General features: G+C 48.3%; 1 protein-coding gene across 6 annotated transcripts in view; it reads right to left on the minus strand.

Annotated features, from left to right (window-relative positions):
- NF1 (neurofibromin 1) overlaps positions 1 to 6613 on the minus strand; it is a 75512-nt gene extending 68899 nt beyond the window's left edge. For all 6 annotated transcript variants that reach the window (XM_082294432.1, XM_082294431.1, XM_082294433.1 and 3 more), the window contains exon 1: positions 6414 to 6613. In XM_082294432.1, coding sequence (XP_082150558.1) covers positions 6414 to 6473 — 60 coding nt within the window. In that variant the 5' untranslated portion in view covers positions 6474 to 6613. The remainder of the gene's footprint in view (positions 1 to 6413) is intronic.
- Between the last annotated feature and the right edge of the window lie 13257 nt (positions 6614 to 19870).

The raw sequence follows: 19870 nt of genomic DNA on the forward strand, positions 1-19870 counted from the left end.
CTTGAAGCACCAGTGAGCCCCATGTTACCTGTCCCTGCCTAACATTCAGTGGTAAAAACCAGACCTGAAATCCATCCTTTCCCAGAAAGAGAAGATTGAGAGCAACTGCACAGCCCCGAGATGTTCCTGCTGCTGTGGGAACACTGGGTACTTTGTTTCCTGCTGTACCCAAATTCTTCAGGGGTCACAAACGAGTCACTTCCCAGGCACACACCCACTCCCCCTGCCCGCTCCAAATCACCACTTCTGGGACACCGCTCTTCAGAAACAATTGTTTTACCCAGGATTTATATTTCTTAAAAGCAAACAAATACAGGAATTTATGCCACTTGTAAAGTGTGACCTTGGAATTCCCTATCCATAAAAACTTGAATCGCTACTGTAAGTTTTAACCAATTTTGACCAGAATTGTGGATAAAGGTGTATTCTGACAGACAGCAACAGCTCAATGGAAATGCCGTGGTGTAATGTCTGTGCATTAGAAAAGATTATCTCAGAGAGAGAGAATTTAAGAAAGGGTAAAAGAAGGATTCCAAGGAATTACAGTCAGCTTTACAGCTGCAAAGTGCTTTAGGAGGCACCTCCCAGGCTGGGCGCTCTTGGGAGGGCACCCTCCCCACTGCCCCCTGTGCAGCCACCTGACACCACTGTCTGCTGGGAAAAGTCCAAAGGAATGGTTATTGAAGAACTCCAGCTTGGGACTTGGAACACTTTTGTCCAACAGTTCTGAATGCAGTGTGCCTAACCCAGCCTGTCCCCTGGGAGGGAAAGGGCCTCTGACACACTGTCCTGCTCTGATGCCATGGGGTGACTCCCTCTCCATGCAAGCCATGCTTTGGTGTGGGTTCAAGCTCAATTCTTTTGATATCATGGACCAGGATCCCTATGGACACTGGCTGGGTCTTTCCTAAGAGAATGGCTGACTCTTAATGAAGAAAAAAGATGGTCCTAGCACTCAGGATCAGACCAAAGACCCCGGAGCAGCAGCAGGTCCCTGAGGCTCCGGGAGCCGCAGCGCCGAGCGCTGCTCCCAGGATGGCCCTTCCAGGACGAGGGCTGAGACTCCACCTGCAAAGCCACCCACAGCAACAAGTTCCATGGGGCAGTCCAGGTAATTTCCACTCGAATTTGTGATTCCCTGGCAGTTTGGACTGCAGTGCCTTATAACAGCGCGAGGTGCTCTAATGTGCTCGTTTTACCCCTGGAAAAGCAGAATAAACAGCATTTATGACTCAAGCTTTGTTTTCACTGTCAGATGTTATTTTTACAATACATTTTTGGAAGTCATTGGTGGATGATAGATACCTTTAATTTAAAATTTCACTATTGCCAGTACATTTTATTGGAATTTTCAAGTCTCTGTGCTGACAGCAGCAGCAAAGCTCGATACCACCGAGTGCTAAAACACTTGAGAAGAGCCTCTCAGAGAAACTGTGTCATAGATCTAGTTCTGTGTGCTCCCATGCCAGAGAAACATCACATTACACACTTCTGGAGCTTCCTGCCACAACAGCCACTACAACAAGGTCACCTAGAAGTAAAACTGCTTTTTATACTATCATTTAAAATAAGAAACTATACAAAAAGGAAATATTAGCACTGTTATTTTGGGGTTTTTAAATTCTCAGCTCTTTTCTTTGTGCACTCTGACATGCTGGAACATTTTATTTCCCCTCACAGAATGTAGTGCCAGTGCTGAGTGACTAAAGAGAATCTACTTTACTTCTCTACAAATATCCATTAATCCAAATATTGGGGGGGGGGGCGGGGGGGGAAGCTGAAATTTTACTTCCATTTACTTTGATTTTATTTTAGAAAAAAGAAATACTGACAAACGGTTTACTGTAGAGCTATTTGAATTAGAAACAGAAATTAGAGCACAAAGCTTAAATATAACTGGCTTCAAACTCTGAACACATGCCCTGCTCTGAGCTCACCCCAGTGCAGCAAAGGGACAGTCACTGCCCCAGCTCAGCTCCTGTCACCACTGACACAGGAAGCACCAGCCAAGGAGGCTGGAACTGCACTGGGCATGGCCCAGGTGGGCTCCACATGCCCTCCCCCGCCCTAATGCAGCCTGATGGCTCCTTAAGGGGTCAAATACGCCACAGAGGACAGGGAACAATGCCACTTGGGTCTAAATTTGGCCTTATTTCATGCAGTGGACAAAGACAAAATAGGTAGATGAAATCTGGAACCTTTACAGCTATCAAACTGTAAATCTTCAAGATGAAGAAAGAAAAAAGATTTACTGTGTTTGGAGGTTTTTTTAATTTTATCCAAAAACGTTCAGTTTAAAGAATCCTGCCTTGGTCATAGATACTAATTATTTAGAAAAATGCGTGTTTTTCATGGCAGTGAAGTGATCAGCACCTGTTTCAGGTATTCTCTAGTCTGATGCAAGAAGGTCCAATCTCTTGTTAAATGAACATGGACATTGGTTTGGAGCTACCACCACTGACAGGCCTGAGTGTGTCTGTAAGTTGTGCACTCAGGCTGTTGAGAAGAGCTACATTGAGCCATGGATTTTATCACTTGTAATCAATGAACACAAATCATCTCTATTTAGTCTGTACTTAACAGTCTGGAGAAACACACAACATCTAGGAAAAAATCCCTAGTGCTGTTCTTAACAGCCCCAAAATCCACCTAAGTTCATCCTTCCAAACAATTTCTTGGAACTTTTCAGCAGACCATAATACACACACGTACTGGTGACAGAAAATCCCCACAGCACCACCCCTCCTCAGCATCAGCACTATCAGAACCAGACAAATCCCCAAAAACAACAGGCATCTTCCTCCTCTCTATGAACACACACCTGCTAAAGAGGCACTATCCCCAAAAAGAACCTCACTGCTCAGCCTTCCCAAGAACACACAACTCTCCAAAGTTTTAAACAGGTTGCTCTAAAAACCAAGCATTTTCAGAAGGTGACCTAGAAGTTGGTGCTGTGACCAACCGTGTATTTATCCATCCTGCCAACACAAACACTGCGTTAGGTGAGGAAGGGCCATGGATCACCTGGACACTTCCAGCAGCTCCCTCCTGCAGCCAGGTAACACCTGTGGCACTGGGCCATTCCCTGCCCTGTCCCTGGGCACCAGCCCTGTGCAGAGCAGCACCTCAGCTGCCCATCCACTGCACACACTCTGAGAACCATCCCATCACAGCCACTGCAGGTTTCTGCTACGGGAAAGATGAAACAGCACACCTTGAGCTGCAGGGCAGGGCTCCAGCCTGGCTCAGCCCTCAGCTCCTGGGGGAATCTGCCCCACACACAGCCGCTGTGGAAAGGAGCTGCACCTTCTGCCCAGCGCAGCCTCACCTCCCGGCACAGGTACATCCCCGGGGGGCACAGCCAGCACAACACAGGAAACGCCCCACAATACATCCCGTTACTACAAGTGATTTCCTAACAAGCCACGAGGAAAACAAGAGCAGGTACCTGCAGCCACTGCTTCTGCAGGTCTCTGATTCTGCACAAATTTCAAACATTGTGGAGAAAAATCAACAGGAGGAGGGAATATTTGCTTTAACTTAATGCCTTTTAACCAAAGGGAGAATGGAACATTACTACTGACTTCCAGTTTTTACACACTTTCTTAACTGAAAGCCATCATACCTCATGAACTGCAAATGGGGAGCCTAAACTAAAATCCACATAATAAAAGGCTTCTTTCTTTAAAGCATATCGGAGCTACAGGATCACTACTGTTAGAAGAGACCTCTGATATCATTGAGTGCAACCTGTGATCCCCACCTTTTCACCAGCACAGAGCACTGAGTGCCATGTCCAGTCATTCCTTGACTACTTCCAGGGATGGGCACTCTACCACAATAACCACTTACATGGCCACAAGTTTACAAAGGATTGATACTTTTTATTACATCTGACAGTTTTAAACCAGTCTAGATGTAAATGGTTTGGGCAGTCAGACTCCTCCAACTATGCTCACAACTATTCCAGCACTGTGCCGGCCTTCTTGTGATTTCACATTGTAACACACTTAAAGCACTATGAAAACACAACCCATAGAATTGGAAATGAACATTTCCAGGGGAAAAACAGAGAAAAATTTATTTTCCAAAGCTCTGTGTCTGAAATCACAGGGAATTCCACTAATTTCCAGGCTGTTTGTGCTACTGCAGTCTAATTTTATCCTGCTCACCCCAAGTTTTGAAAAATACAATAACTAGTACTACATGCAGGCTCTGCTGAGAACTCTCCCTGTGCTCTATGTCAGCATGGTTTGGTCTCACAGGTACCAGCAACAGCTTCTTCTGCAGCAGCTGAAGCCTGGGGGCAGCCCCAGGACAGCCCTGCAGCAGGTGAGGGCTCACTGGAGCACAGGGCAGGACTGGCAGGAGCTCCAGGGATCTATTCCATGAACCAGGCACTGGTTAATTCACTAAACTCTGCTTGCCAGTCACTCCAGGCCCACAGAATTGTACACACAAAAGCAGATTTTGGTTAAAGCAGCATTTATAACAATAAACAAGAGCAGACCAGAGCAGACTGGTTTGTCCTGATTTCCCTTGTTCTCAATACAGATTAACATCCTCTCAGCTTGCTGTTTCATCTTTCCTAAAATGAATTCAAGCACTCAGCAAATGAATGAAAAGCCTGTCTACATCTGTAAATTTGGAGGAAAGATGGTTACACTTTCCTTCTTTGCAAAGGAAGGAAGAAACCCTGGAAAAGTTTGTCTTCCCCTGCATAGAAAAACCAAAACACAACAGACCCAAGCTGCCTTTCTCCCCCCCTCCTCACTCAAACACACTCCTGACATGCCAAGCAGCGGCTCCTGGTGCTGAATCGAGAGGTCCTGCATTCAGGCAGACACAGGATGCAAGCCCTCACACCTGCATGAACACCACTGAAATAATGTGCATATATTCTGTGTATTTTGATAAGACACCATGACTGTGACTGACAATGATGTATTTGATGTGTATTATCGCTATAATGCCAGTATTTCAGCATTTCAAGAATCAGAACAGCTTCCTTCCTATCCACAGAGGATTCCTCCCCTACACCTATCCGTAATCACGCCATAAAAAGTACAGAAAAAGAATTCTGTTCTAAGAAGTTTGTAACTCCTAACAGACGTTGGCAAGCCCAATTCCACAATCTACTTAACAAAGCAGAAGAGAAAGCCCAGGGCCTTTTAACACCAGTACATCAATAAATATTTACTTGCATTATTGGGAACATAATAAATCCTATGTTTTCTAAGCTTATGGAAAAAATGACCTGTGACTCAAGGGGGAGAATAAGGTAACTATACAAATATGTCTATAACATATTGCAAAAATCTGCCTCAATTTAAATGTCAAAAGACAAAGTTTGATATTTTCCTGTTCAAAACAAACTTCATATAAACGTAAAAAGGAACAGTTTGTTTTCCTTGCACCAGGCCACATCTTTCTGAAGCCCAGCAGCACTGAGGAACAGATGCAGCACAGGAACAAGGTTCAGTCTGGAAAAGCAGCTCCACGTTTTTGATGGATTTACACCAAGCAGGGTCTCACAGAGCTGGGCCTCCTGTGACACAAAGGCTGCACTGACAGTGTGGCAAAATGAGACAGACAACACAGGAACTGATCACTGAGCCTCAAGGGAGCTCCCCCACGTCAGGAAAGCACCTTGGGAGTAGGGACAGAGTGTAAGCACTGAGCTTAGCCCCACTGAGAGTCACCCACCTAATCCCAGTAAGCAGTTCCTGCTGGTGGATCAGAGAAATATAAAGTCTAAGGCCAACAAATCCCTCTTCCTTCCATTCAGAAAATCCTTCTCCAAGCTACTAGTCCTGACTTTTGCGAGGAGATGTAAATATCCATCAGTGCAATAGAAACCAGGGGCTAGAAGCCCCTGCTCACGCCCCAGAGCCGTGCTCGCTGGGCTGGCGATGGGACTGCACACCGACATCGCCCTTGCACCGGGGGGCAGGGGCAGCACCGCCGCTGCGGTGCCTCCAGCCCTCCCAAACCTCGTTCTCGAGGCTTTGCCTCCCTTCTGGAAAGCCAGATGATGTAAAGCAAGGACGCGAATTTCACAGGAATGTCTACAGAAAGCGGAGACACTTCGGGAGAGGCGGGGGAGAAGCAGCGAAGGGGAGCCAGGCCCCTCCTCGCCGCCGCTGCCGGCACAAGGACGGATGCACCGCACCTGGAGCCGCCGGGCCCGGGCAGCGCCGGGACCCCCGTGCGGCGGCAGCGCCGGCCCCGCCCCGGGCCCGCCCGGCACAAAGGGCGCCGGGGCCCGGGGCCTCGGCCCCGGCACGGGCGGGGGGCGGCAGGAGCGGCGCTGCCACGGCCGCCCCCGCCCGGGGAGCGGGGCCGCTTCCCCGCCGCGCGCCCCCGGCCCTCCCCGCGGCCCGGGGAGGGGGACGTGCCGCCGCCCCCGCTACCTGCTCGTCGAAGCGGTTCACCACGGCCTGCACCCACTCCACGGGCTTGTGCGCCGCCATGTCCCGCCGCCGCCGCCCGCCCGGGGAGCGGCGGGTGCGCACGGGCGGGGTCGGTGTCGCGGGCCCTCAGCGCGAGGGGCCCGCCATGACACCTCACCGGAAGCGGGAGCGCGCGCCGCCCCCGCCGCCGCGCCCGCCGCGCCAGGGGCACACCGAGCCTCGCACCGCGCCTGCGCAACGCCCCCGCCCGCGCGCTCCTGGGCCTGCGCAGCGCCTGCGCCGGGGCGGGGCCTGAGGGGGCGGGGCGGAGGCGGGGCCTGGTGGGGCGGGGCCTGGTGGGGCGGGGCCTGGTGGGGCGGGGCCTGAGGGGGCGGGGTCCGGCGGGGCCGGGAAAGGCAAAAGGCATCCCGAGCGCTGGAATGGCACAAACCGCCCTCGGAACCCCCCCGAGCGCAGTTACCCCGCAGCTGCTGGCGCCCCCGCCCCTGCCCTGGCCGCAGGTGTCGGTGACTGTTCCACCTGCCCGCCCCGCGGAGCCCAGCGTGTCCGCGGCATCTCACAGGACCATCTCCGCTCCCCTTGCCGACAGGACCCTTGGCCGATGCTTTATTCCCCCTGCGGTGGCCACCTCCAACCGCTGTGCTTGACAGATCACCCACAGGTTTGCCGTCTCAGGCCGGAATGCAAAGCTGTATTCTACCTTTCAAATATAAACCCGAGTGTTTCTATAAATTAACTTATTCTGTTAACGTTCCGAGTCTTCACTGCAGAACTCTGACAGTAACTGCAGATCCGAGTGTGGCACCTTCGTCCCCAGCCTGGTCACCAGCCCCGGCCAACTGTTTACTCGGTGACTCAGAAAAGTAGGATACACACAAATAAACATCCACTTCCACTTTCCTTCTTGGGAATGTTAATTTGTTTTTCCTTCTGGGTAAACAGAAGCACAAAATAATGTTCTTTCATGCTACAGTACCGTTGAAATTCTGATTATATAAATAAAGATGCAGCTTGAGGTGAGGGCTCTGGAACAGCGGATTTAAAATTGGCAGAAGAACTGGAGAATCAAACGGAATTTCTGTCCCCCCACTCAGCCAGGGCCTCGATGTGACTCAGAGAGTCTTGCTGTTATCACAGCACACAGGAATTATTACCAGCAATAGCAATATCAAATTTATCCTGAGTTAACTTTCCTTGTAAATTATGAGCAATAAAAATCCTGTAATTTGGATTTACAGGACAAACAATTCCATTGCATTCTAGCATCAAATCCAGGAACTTGGGTGACAGCAAATATTGGAAGAGCAGATGTTATATAAAAAGATGAAAATCAATTGCAAATATCTTATTTAAGAAAAAACCCAATTAACTGGTTGAAGAATAATGAGTCGTTTCTGCCTGCACATGCTGCGGTTCTGCCTGTCAGGAAATGCAGAGAGCATCCCCACGGGCTCCGATGGGAGCCCAACCCTGGCTCATGGAGCATCCATTTGCCGTGTGCTGTGGAGTGAAGCCACTGAGCCCTCTGCTCCTAGGGCAGTCATGACCAGCACCACCCTGCTTCAGGAAGGTTTCCAAAGCTAACTGTTGTCTGGTGCTCCAGAAAAGCCTCCTCTGTGTTGGGTATACAGTCCTGTACCCAAATCACACCTGCGTGGTCTGTGCAGGGCTTTGTTTCATCACCAGAATCTCCCCAGGGGGAAGCTGGGGCTCTGTTCCCAAGAACTGCAGCTCCAACCGGATTTGCTGTGGGTGTGAGGACACCTGGGGCAGGGCCAGCACCAGGTGAGATCCCAGAGTCAGAGCAAAGGCTTTGTCACAGGGAGTGCAAAGGCAGAGAACACTAAACATGGACACCAAATGCACAGAGATGAACAAAAAACACCCCACGGGTTCAGTGCAGCACAGCTCTTACCCAGGACGGTTTATTAACTCACAATTAAACCTAGGGGCTGGGTTTCCCTGCTGGAGGCAGAACTGACCCCGCTGGGCCCTTCTTGTCTCCTTTTCCAACTGTTTATATATTTGACCCCTTGGTGTCCCACAGCAATCAGGCAGGAATAATCTCCACTGAAGGCAATCCAGCCACAATCTTCACAGGGATCTCTACGTTCTGCCAAAATCTAAACAATAATAATTCATGTAGGGGCAGGAAAAGGGCTTCAGCTGACTGATATGGTTGTGAAAAACATGTCCCAAAATGCCAGAAAGAAATCGGGGTGATAAGATTAGATCAGAGAGAAGCATCCTGGGAACTCCTGACTGAGGTAGAAAAGGACAGGCTATTTCTTCCCTTCAAAATGTACTAAACAAAACAAACAGTGCTTCTTCCTGCTTCTGGCAGTGTTTTTCCCAAAGCAAATCTGTTCCCTAAAAGCAAACACGATTTGCTGTAGTATTCCCAGATTTTAGATGCAGGGGTTTGAATGGTGGTGTTGGAAACTCTCACAGTGTTTCCCCAAACTCACAGAAAAATTTCAGCCATTATTTAGACTGGAGACCCATTCTCCCACTGTTGCCCCCAAAACCCCACAATTTCTCTACTATTAGTTTTTGTGCCAGACCCTGCCTGTGGGTCCATGAACCCCCACCTGATTCTGCCCTCCCCCAGGCAGACACAGGATAGTCTGTAACAGCCAGCTGGGTATTGTTGGAGGATGAACCATTCCAAGTTCCCCAGCTTCTGGTAACTCTTGAGTTGTGCCACCATTTCTTCAGCAGTCTTGACAGCAGTCTTGACAAACTCCTGCTTGTGGATTTTTAAGGACACTTTAGCAAGAGCTTTTTTATGCGCTTCCTTAAGCTTCTATGTAAACTAAAACAAGGAACTGTAGCCTAAGGCATCCACAGAGTGTTGTCAGGTTTTGGTGTGAATGCCAATGACTTTTCGTCACTAAAAATTTCCCATCGCGGTTGTCAAAGTGGCACTAGTGGCAGGAGTCACATGGCACAGGGAAATCCCTGCCATGTCTCTATTCCCTCTCAGCAGAGCTTTAGAGCCTGAACAGCCAAGGCATAAAGTGTGAGCTGGAAATCTATCTGTGTGGGAGGAGTCCCCCTCGTGAAATTTCCAGCCACGGATGTTTTTAACCCAGCCAAAAATGGCCCTTGAATCACTGCCTTGGAGGTATTCTGGCACTTCTGCTTTTTGCCTGAGTTAGAGGATGAGGAAGCAGATGAGAAGGTTGAGGCACACGGTGAAAACAACCTGGCCAGGTCTGCAGGAAAACCTCAGGGAATTCTCAGCTCATACTTTGTCCTTGCTGGGGAGTGAAGGTGCTGATCCTATGACATAGATACCATCAGCTAACAACACCTTCAATAAAGTCCCCTTCAAAGGTAGAAGCCCTGTGGCATTTCCTTCCTTTCTGATGCATTTTACCCTTTCAGATTCAGTTAATTTCTGAACATCACCCACACTGTACCCAGGAGATCTGGGCCTTTCTGGAATTACACCTGAACTGGCTCTTGGAGGTGACACTTCTCTTGGCTTCTTGACAGACAATATGGATTTTTTTTTTTTTTTTTTTGCCCGCTCGCATCTTTGTCTTCTGCTTTCCTCTACTTTGTGTTTTCAACTCAAATAGTTTATTTATAAACCTTTTCTTCTTCTGACTCTATTTCGTCCTTTGACTTTTTTCTCTCCATTCCTCCCATCCCCGTCTCGCATTTTCACCAGCATTTGTCAAACACTCCAGCAGAGGCTCAAATACGCTGAGTGACACTTTTCAATTTCTATTTATCAGCTTTGGTCCAGAAACCTCCCATCCCTTCTGGAAGCATTCCTCTGTAAGGCACAGGTTTGATCCCAATTCCTGATGGATGGGGTGTCATTGTGGGGGAACTGTGCCAAATCTGCCATCAGGGTCAAAAATATTTCCACCCTGTTCTTAAGAGAAGCCAAGCAAACAAACCTAAGTAAAGGAGGAAGGCAGGGAGAAACGAAGGGATCTGCCAGGTTTTAGTAAGAGGTGACTTAAACTCCTCAGCCACAAACCCCTTAAAGGCGGGGTTTAAGCCGGAGCGGGCAGGCTCCCAAGGAGAGCCCGGGGCCTCCCTGGCAGAGCTGCAGCTCCTCCTCTGCTCAGACACTTCGGTGTCTCCCACTCTCCGCGGGCTCCGAGGACGCCGCTCCGATGCATTTGTCCATCAGAGGGCATTAGAGGCCGCTAAACCTCTCCGCTTCGGGCTGGCCACGAAGAACAGCCCGATTGTTCATCAGCGAGCGCTGGGCTCGTGTTCGCTCCGTGACCGTGTTTTACTGACTTACCCGGCACGTGCGGATACATTGCAAAACGTGAAGAAACCTTTTCTGTAGGGTAAACCACGGATTTTCCTTTGTGTGCTCTGCTTCCCAGTTCCTCCCGGACTGCAACAGGATCTGTTAAACAAGAACAGAGACAGCAAATGATCTGACTAGATGAATGGTAATCACAGAATGATGGATTATGCTCCAGAGAAATTAGAGATTGTGTACAAAATACTCACATTGGAACTTATAACCCAAAAAGCCCAGTCATCAAAGGATCATTCGAATTGTAGCACAATGTTTCACACAATCAACTCTAAACGCAAATATTTCTGTTCCAGTAGAAATCTCATTTGGATGCAAAACACCAGGAGTTTAATCCCTGATACTTGATCTGATAAAAGAAATAGTCTATTATCAAGGCCTCGTAAGAGTTCAGATATTCTAATTGCACTTAATGGAGCAGAGTATTTTCTGAAATGGAGGCTGATGCATGCACGGGAAAGGGACACAGCCCTGTTAGTGTCTGCCCGTTTGCCTTGGAGCTATAAACAAGCTCTTTGTCGAGTCCCAGTTGAAGTTTGTTTGATCACAATCGCTCCCAGTGTATGTGTTCATGTTCTAAAGACTTCAAGAGAATGAGATCATTTTGTGTATCTACTTTTCCCTTCCCCAGTGAGTAATGCCATCCCCATATACGGCAGTCATTGCAGAGGTTAAGTTACTTAAATATTATAAAGCAGTATTTTAATTGTTCTGGATGACTAATCAGCTCAGCCTAGATTAGAACATTGCCCCAAAGGATAATTCGATTTTATCACTTCCCCTCCCTGACATTTTGTTTCCTTTCTTGTTTATCACACAACAGGGTCAGCAAGAGGAGCTTTCAGCTTGTTCCCAGTCCCCACCTCCTCTGCATCCTGCAGTGTTTCCACTGCAAGCAATGCAGGATTATCCATAAAATCACATTAAACTTGCCTGTGCAATTCCCATTCAGTTCAGTGACATTATTTCTCAGTTAGACCAGCTGATTTTAGATTACAATCACATAGTCTGGGAGCCAGGATTTGGATTCAGTACCATCAGCACATCCTTCAAGAGTAGCCTTTGTTGCAGCACCCTGGGTCTGAGCCCTGCTGCACCACAGCACTCCTCCTGCCAGTTCAGCACTGACCAAAGGGCTGGGGGCAGAAATGGGATTTACTGTCATAGGTGGAGTCAGTGGTTGGCAAAGACCCGCAGCATTCACACATGGGACACTGGGCTTTATTTTAATTTAAACATGGATGCAGTGCACTGGGGAGAAAAGCCACTGGAGCAGCCCAGCCATCAAAGATTGCCTTTCCTTCCTCCTCTGTCTTCTTAAGAACTGGGGTGTAGGGGAGGGACTGAGGAGGGAAAGGAATTGTCTGATGGAAAGGTAAGTCTTTAACAACTGGGAGAATGTCAAGATCAGAACTGAGTTTTCTGCTTCTTAAACAACCTCTGTGTAAGCCTCGTGTCAGCCTGTATGAATTTATGAATATAAAGAGTCTTTGTTACTGAAGAGTTTTCCCCAACTGCTGCTCAGTTTCCTCCCCATGACTCATGCCATTAGCTGATGCTGCCCTATTTAATTGCAACTGCTGCTTAAGCCCACACAAGCTTTTCTAAAATAAAACTTTGAAAAAGCTTACTTGCAGTAGATATCCAGCAGTTTGGATGGATGGTACATGGCAATATCCTTTGGATAAAACATGTGCTGCTTTGCTGGGCTTCCAAATAATGCTGAGCAGCAGAGGCCTCGGTCATGGTGCCTTTGAACTGCTGTTAAATGGAGCCGGAAACTGGGGGTGAAGCTTACCCTGGAGCTGTGCCCCTCTTGTGAACACCAGGGTTACATTTGCACTTTCCTGGTGAGCTCCCAGCTGGCATCCAAACACAGATCCAGTCTTTGTATTTATTTTTTAAATTCTCTGGCCACATGGGCAATGACAAGGTTGGAGAACCAAACTGCTGGCCATTAATAACTCTCCTTGCCGTAAACCTGAACCTGACCCTTTAAGGACTCATTAACCTGCTTTGCATTTTTGGACTCGTTTTTCATCGTGGGTGTAATTTTGCAGTGCTGCAGATCCATGGATTTCCCAAATATCATCATGTGACTTAAAAGCAGCAGCAAAACAAAGGACACCACCTCTGCCTTACTTGCAGTCATAACAGGGATTAAGAAACAGCAAGAAAGCATTCCAGAGCTGCAGAGGGAAGGGAAAAATGCCAAGCTCTCTCAGAGTATGCAGTATGACAGGAAAAGCAGGCTCCAACAGAAAGAAGGCAAGAGGGCAACGCTTCCAGGCTCAGTAAGGAAGGAAAGGAAAAGATTACAGCTGTGTAGCTCACAAGCTTCCTCCAGCTTGTGTAATGGAATTGCACTTTAAATATTTTCTTGTGTTAGACGGGATTCAAGTGGTCAATTCATCTTTTCCTTCCATATATGGATCTCAATTTAAATTTAAAAAAAGAAAATTTCACCCCTTTTTTGCACAGTCACGGCCGAACAGCCTTCAAATGCAGCCCAAAAAAGGGCCTGGATTGAGCCATGTGGGAGCTGGAAGGCTTTGACCCAGGAGCATGGAAGGGACTCCAACTGCAGTGTAAAGATTAGAAGCTGCATGTAGATTGAGTGTGAGTAAGTCTGCCTGATCTCCACGCGGCAGCTTTACCACCTTCCACCCGAGTTGTGTAACTCAGCCTTTACTACACAACGTGCTGTTTGCACTGCAGGGGCTCGTCAGGGCTCCCACTGCATCCCAGACCCTTTGAATTAGTGCTGCACAGGCACAGATGGAAAAGCAATCCCATCCCTGCAGCCTGAAAAGATGGAACAGCCAGGCAGCACCACAGGGCCGGCCTCAGTCTCCCCCAGACCAGGGCCCTTCCTGGAAACTGCCCCTTCCCCAGAGCCTCGGACAGCAGCTGGCCTGTCTCCGGCAGGATGCAGCCTCGCAGCTTGGCTGCAGATTGGCTTACATGGCAGGTCTGGCAGGAATGTGCTCTCTATCCCGTCTTTGGCTCCCAGCAGCCTTTTCCCAGTGACCAGAGCATTCCCAAGCCATTCCCAGTATTCAGCTGCCTTGGCACGCCGTGAGTCCCGTTGTTCTGCAGCTGATCCCTGTGTCCGTAGATCTGAGCACGTCCAGCTCATCCCCCATTTATGACATCTGGCAGGAAGGTAAATTATGCTCCCACAAATCCTGCTTTGCTTTAGTGGGGAATCTATTAACCTTATTTGGTACAAACTTTGTGTGCAATCTGTGCCTTCTGGTGAGCTTTAATGAGAGTATAACCAGAAATCTCGTCAGCCTCTTTCAGGAAACATTTATAAACAGAGCAGAGCAGGCCCCAGTGAACCCGTGTCCTACCTGTGTACACACTGCCCACGCGCTGCTTGCACACGGGACTCATTAGCTGCCAACTGCTGTATTTTCAGTGCTAGTGGCAACACAGCTTTTACTTTCCACGCTACAGAGACTGCTGGGATAATGGAGACCATAATTACATCCAGCCACTCGTTAGGGCTCAAATTACAAAACCGGATTTCTGTGCCAGACCTTCAGGAAGTAAGCCATGGAAGGAATCTCACAAATAACCTGCAATTACGTTAATGCAGAGGGCAGGGCCTTCCCCTAAGAGCTCTCAGACTCACTGGAGTGACCCTGGCTGGCTGACAGAGCCAGACATGCAGTGGAGAGAAAGGTGATGCGGGAGGTGAATTAGACAGGCACAGCCCTGGTGCCTCTGTACCCAGGGCTGTTTAGGATTAGACATAAAGAAACAAAGCCTGTGGTGTGGGGCAGCCAGACAGTGGGGTCTGTGTTGCTGTGGCTTATTCCTTTACCCTGTGGAATGGGCTGTGTTCACATAAGGCACATGCACATGATCACAGCTCCATTTGCAGAATGAGTTTAACCGTGTCTCTTCACAGAGCGTTCTCCCAGCCCGGGAAAGCTGCGAGCAGAGCAGCACTCACACCTGCACAGGAGTGTGGGGAACAGAGACCTGGGGGCAGCCAGACCTGGAGAGGGCATCACTGAAAGGCACAGCATGGCCAGCTCTGCTTAAAGCCCCCTCCCTGTGTGTCTGTGCACAGGGTGCCACCATGAACCGCTTCACGCCGGCCTCACTCTGCACACACCAGGCAAGCACAGCCACACATGCCCAGAGTACCACAGAAGGCAAGTTCCTGTGCTCCCCCCTCACTCTTATACCTATTTACAATATTTTTACAACCCAAAAATAGGGGCTAGGAGAAGTTTACTTGTCCAACCTCCACCTTCAAAGGATGTCCATTTCTCTCAGATTCTTCACCTCCTCCATAGCCCTCTGCACATGTTCCCTGTAACAACAGGACTGAACACAAGCTACCCAAATATTTTCAAGCTCAGTTCCACACCAGCTCAGGCCCACCTCGAGCTGTTTGATCTGTGAGCAAACACTCTTTATCTATAAGCAACCTGCTCTTTCCCAACTCCCTGCAGCAGGAATGCAGCCTCCGCTGTTTCCAGGCAGAAGCTGTCACACACAGCCCTGCAATTCCCCAACATGCTGACTTCTTCTGTCCTGATTATTTTATTTATCTTCTCTACAGAATGTAGGAAGTCTATCCCATTTGTTTTTCCTATTAAACTCAACCTGTTTTTCTATAAATTGAATTTATGGATGATTTATTGACATTTACACTGACACCCTTCATGCCGTTGATTTTCCCTCTGGACAATCATGATGGTCCAATGCCAAAATACAGATTAAAAAAAAAGAAAAAACAACCAAAAATATTCTTTCCATTGTGAACATGTTCAGCAGTTTAATACTGCCTGCACCCCAGGTTAACAGCAACCACTGTAAAGTTCTGCCTTGGGTCATATATTTAAAAAAAAAAAAAAGGTAAACATTTCATATTAACACAAAAGCATTTGGGTTTGGAACAATTCAGAACACTCTCTGCTGTCTTGTGATCTGTACACTCAGAGCTGGCCAGGACACAGCCCTTTTTCCGACTTGTTATGTGACTGCTTTGCATTCCTCTGGTCTTACACCAGCTTCCCAATCCCAGCTGGGTTTGGCCAATGCCTGATGGCACCAGGAGAATCGAGCAGTCGGCTCCTCAGCACTTGCAGAGGCAGCATTTTTGCTTTGAAAGGCACAACTTGTTACCCACTGAGATATTCAGCTCTTCTGGCTCTGCTGTACTGAGCAGGAGCAGGGAATGATATGCATGACAGGAGGGAGGATAAGCAGTCCAAGAAAGGCTATTTTAAATCTGGCAGACAAGGCTTGTTGCAGTTCAAATTCCCCCAGAAGGCAAAAGTTAGGAAGCAGCAAAGTTAGGAAGACAGCCTTAGTGCTTCTGATTCTACCTCCCGTGCCTTGGCCAGGAGGCCATGTGGTCCCACTGGCTTTACTGGACCACGCAAAACATTTTTAACCCTGGTTAAAGTCACAGACTTGGGGCTTTGCAGCACAGGAAATATACAGATATAATTAGATACAATTACATTAGAGGGAACAGCAGATCCTGTGCCTGCCTGCGTTGAGCTGCTCCTCCCTGGCCCGGACACCTCTCTGCCAGCTGAGCTCACAGCAAACAGCCTGGAGAGGAACACACAAACCCAGCATGTTCCAGACAGGATGCTTTAAGGAAGAAGTGAAATAGCTGTGTGGTAGAGGCAGGGATATTGGACGTTGTGCTGGCACACGTGAGGGTGGGGGTACATGAGCCCAGGCTAGGCTGACCTGCTTCCTCTGTAACACAGGGAACCTTCTCCCCTGCCCTTGTTTAGGACAGCTCAGAACTCTCAGTGTCACTTCAGCCATCTGAGATAAGACCTCTCATACCCTCAGAGGGTAAATTTAGCACAGATATTTCTGAAAGCAGCTCCCTTACAAGGCACTCATGGCTGTCTTACAGAGAAGGGATGGTTTGAATCTAAAAGGAATAACCCCAAACTTCTGTCTCCGTTATTTCAGTGCAGCGACTCATCATGGAAGCACTGAATTCCCCACATACACTGAGCCATCTGCTCTATTTATTATAAAAGATGTGCTCCAAAAATGATAAAATCCCCGCGAGACCAAAAGAACGCAGAGAAAAATTCCCATAGTCTGATATTCCATCTGTGCAGCTTTTCCACTGCACACTCTTTTAGCAGACCTTTACAAATTAACCCCTTAAGTACCAGATGTACATCAATTTATAATCACCTAAAATTTTTCACAAGAATCAACGGTAAATAAGTCACAGAGCAACAGAGAAAAGGGGAGACAGAAATGACAGCCCAGAATTCCAGAAATGGAGGCAGCCTTATCTGGTGCCTGTGGGAAAATCACACAGTTGTGCTCCTGGCTGCTCCATGATGACCCTGAGAAAGTGGCCTCATCCCCCTGTTCCTCCTCCCAACTGCTGTTTGCCTTGTCTATTTAGACTGCAAACTCTCCAGGGCCACAGTGGTGCCAATACTGCTCCAAGCCACCAGGCAAACAACAACACGTATGTGAAATGAAGCAACAGCTGAAACGGTGCCAGGCCCAGCAGCACCTCATGGCAGGAACAACTGCAGCAAGGGGGGCAGCAGACACTCAGGGGCAAAGACTGCTGAGAGTTTTGAAAATGCATTTACAGACCACGAGCTGGCAAAGCCCCATACGCAAGGTCTCGTTACTCTAACAGCTCCTTGCAGGGCTGGGCTGTTGCTTTATTGGTATGCTGAGCTTTTAACCCTTCAGCTTGGGGGGGCTGTCACTTGGACCTCCTTAGGATCATAGACTCACAGAATGTCCTGAATAGGAAGGAACCCACAAGGATCATTGAAGTCCAACTCCTGGCAGCACTTTCCTGTCTAACTCCCCTGCTGCTCACCATTCACTGCACTGTGAGCCCTTTTCCTCTTCAACCTTCTTTGCCCTCTCCTTCTTTCTTCCATTCTGCTTTTTCCTTTCACCTTCTCTTCTGCCTCCACAAACTGAGGCTGAACTTTCTCCATCCCCAGAAGGTTCTCAAAACAAACAGGAGCTTGTGAATTATTAACAGTGTAGACTAAAAATAGCATAATTTTTAATGGCAAGCACTATTGCACAGATGAGCTACCCTGGACTTAAGTGTGACTGGCCCTAACTGTTCCTAATTTGCCAGGAGTGCTGTACAGAATGACAACTCTGAGGAGGAAGAACATAACTTGTGGGCCTTGAGAAGACAAAGCAAAAGAAATGGGTAGAACTGAATTCCCTGTGTCAGAATACAGGAATGTGAAATCAGCAGATCCCGGTGCTCCAGCAGCCCAGGGAAAAGCTCCATAGCCTGGATCCCGGAAGGTATTTCCAAGACAGGCAAGAAGGACAAAAGCCCTTTCACTTGTGAAAGCTTACTGCAGTGAGTAAAGACTTGATGGAGAAAGATGGCATCAAGTTTGTGAGCTTCCCAGCTGAGCAGCCCTGTGCAGGCTTGGCAGCTGCATCTGTAAAGGAAGATAATGGAAAACCCATAAATCAGCCTGAGTCACCCACTGCAGGCCCTGGCAGCGTGTCACAGCCTGGAGTGTGACACCCTGGATCCCACAGCTACACCTCACCCGGGAAGAACTGAACAATCATCTGAAAAATCACCCCACACACGCCACTTGCAAGGAAAATAAACACAGCAAGAGTCCCGAGGAAAGGAAGTGTAGCTTCTTTATCTCCTCAAGTTTAAGCTGAATTTCAGAAAGATACATTTACCGAGCAGAGAGGATGAGTTGGCAGCTTGCACCCCTCCCACTCTGGCTTCAGACACAAGGACAACGGCCCTTGCAACCCAGCCTGAAAACAGAAGGTGCTACCAATGTCCCCAGGACAGCCTGTGACACCAAACAATTTTTAATAAGCTTGCAAACCCCTGGGGTTTTCCATATCCCAGTTTGCCTTTGTGTCCATTACACACAAAACGTGGACTGGAAAGTTCAAAGACCAGCATTTGGACCCCAGTGTTGTAAAGGCTGGAAATCCTCACTGTTTGAAGGTGTGTGAAATTAGATTAAATTATATTCCTCTGTTGTACAAAGACCAGACTAAATGAGCTAATTATCTCCTCTGGCCTCAAATGTACTACGCTAATGAGCAGAAAGCTCACTGAGGAAGAAACTTCAACTGTTGGAGCAGTACTTACAGGAAGAGAGACATAAAGAAATAATAAATTGCAAAATACTTTTCTTCTTAAAAAAAACGTGAGAAAGGCAGCAGCGTGGTAACACCCCTGCAAAGCTGAGTAACCCAAAGCTGCAGTTTGCTGGCTGCAAGAGCCCCCAGGGTCAGCAAACAGAACCCAGCGTGTGCTGGCTCTGAGCGAGGCTCAGACCCTCTGGAGAGCCCTTACGTGAGTCAGCTCAGCTCTGGGCTGGCCTGACTCAAACATTCATAACCCATGAGCAACTCCAAGCAGCATTTCACAATATTCACTGGCTACAAGTCTGCCTTGTTCCAAGGAGGTGTCCAGGGATTGGCTGCAGAGAGCTGCTCGGGGCTCTTCCCTCTGCTGGCAGTGGGGGATGGACAGAGCAGGAACAGGATTATGCTGTATCAAATAAATGCTACGATGTGCTAGGGGCATTTATACAAACCAGTGCTAATCCGTGCTAGCGTTCACATCACCAAGAAAGTCCCAAACTTCTCCCTGCTCCTTTCTTTGACATTGTGTCACTGCATGGTTTAAAAAATGCTTCGCTGGCCTTGCTCACCCTGGGGTAATTCCTGGCTGTTGCTACAGCTAAGTAGCTGATCCCATGGCTATTGCAGTGCGTCTGCCAGTGAGGCCACTGCTTTGGAATGAAATCACAGTTATTATCTGCAGTTAATTATCCTGCTGGGCCCTTCTCTGAAGTCCATAGAGAGAACGAGGAAGAGTGACTTCGTCTAGAAGAGGGGCAGAACTTAGATACGCAAAAGGAGAAAAGAGGATATGGAACGAGAGAGGAGTGCATAGAAATCTTAATACAAAGTCACAGAGAACAAGGCGCTCTCAGGGCCTCTTTCTCCAGCTTGTTTGTGAACACCCTCATCAACAGCAAAATTTTATTATAAACCAGATCCTGCTGCGTTTAAATGCTGAACTATACAGGGTCAGAAAGAAACCCTAAAGAGCAGGAGACTTTTCCAGCCCCTGAACCAGGGAGGCACACGGCAGGAGGACGGGGCTGACGGG

The sequence above is a fragment of the Coloeus monedula genome (genome assembly GCF_965178545.1).
Source record: "Coloeus monedula genome assembly, chromosome: 20".
NCBI classification, from domain to species: Eukaryota; Metazoa; Chordata; class Aves; order Passeriformes; family Corvidae; genus Coloeus; species Coloeus monedula.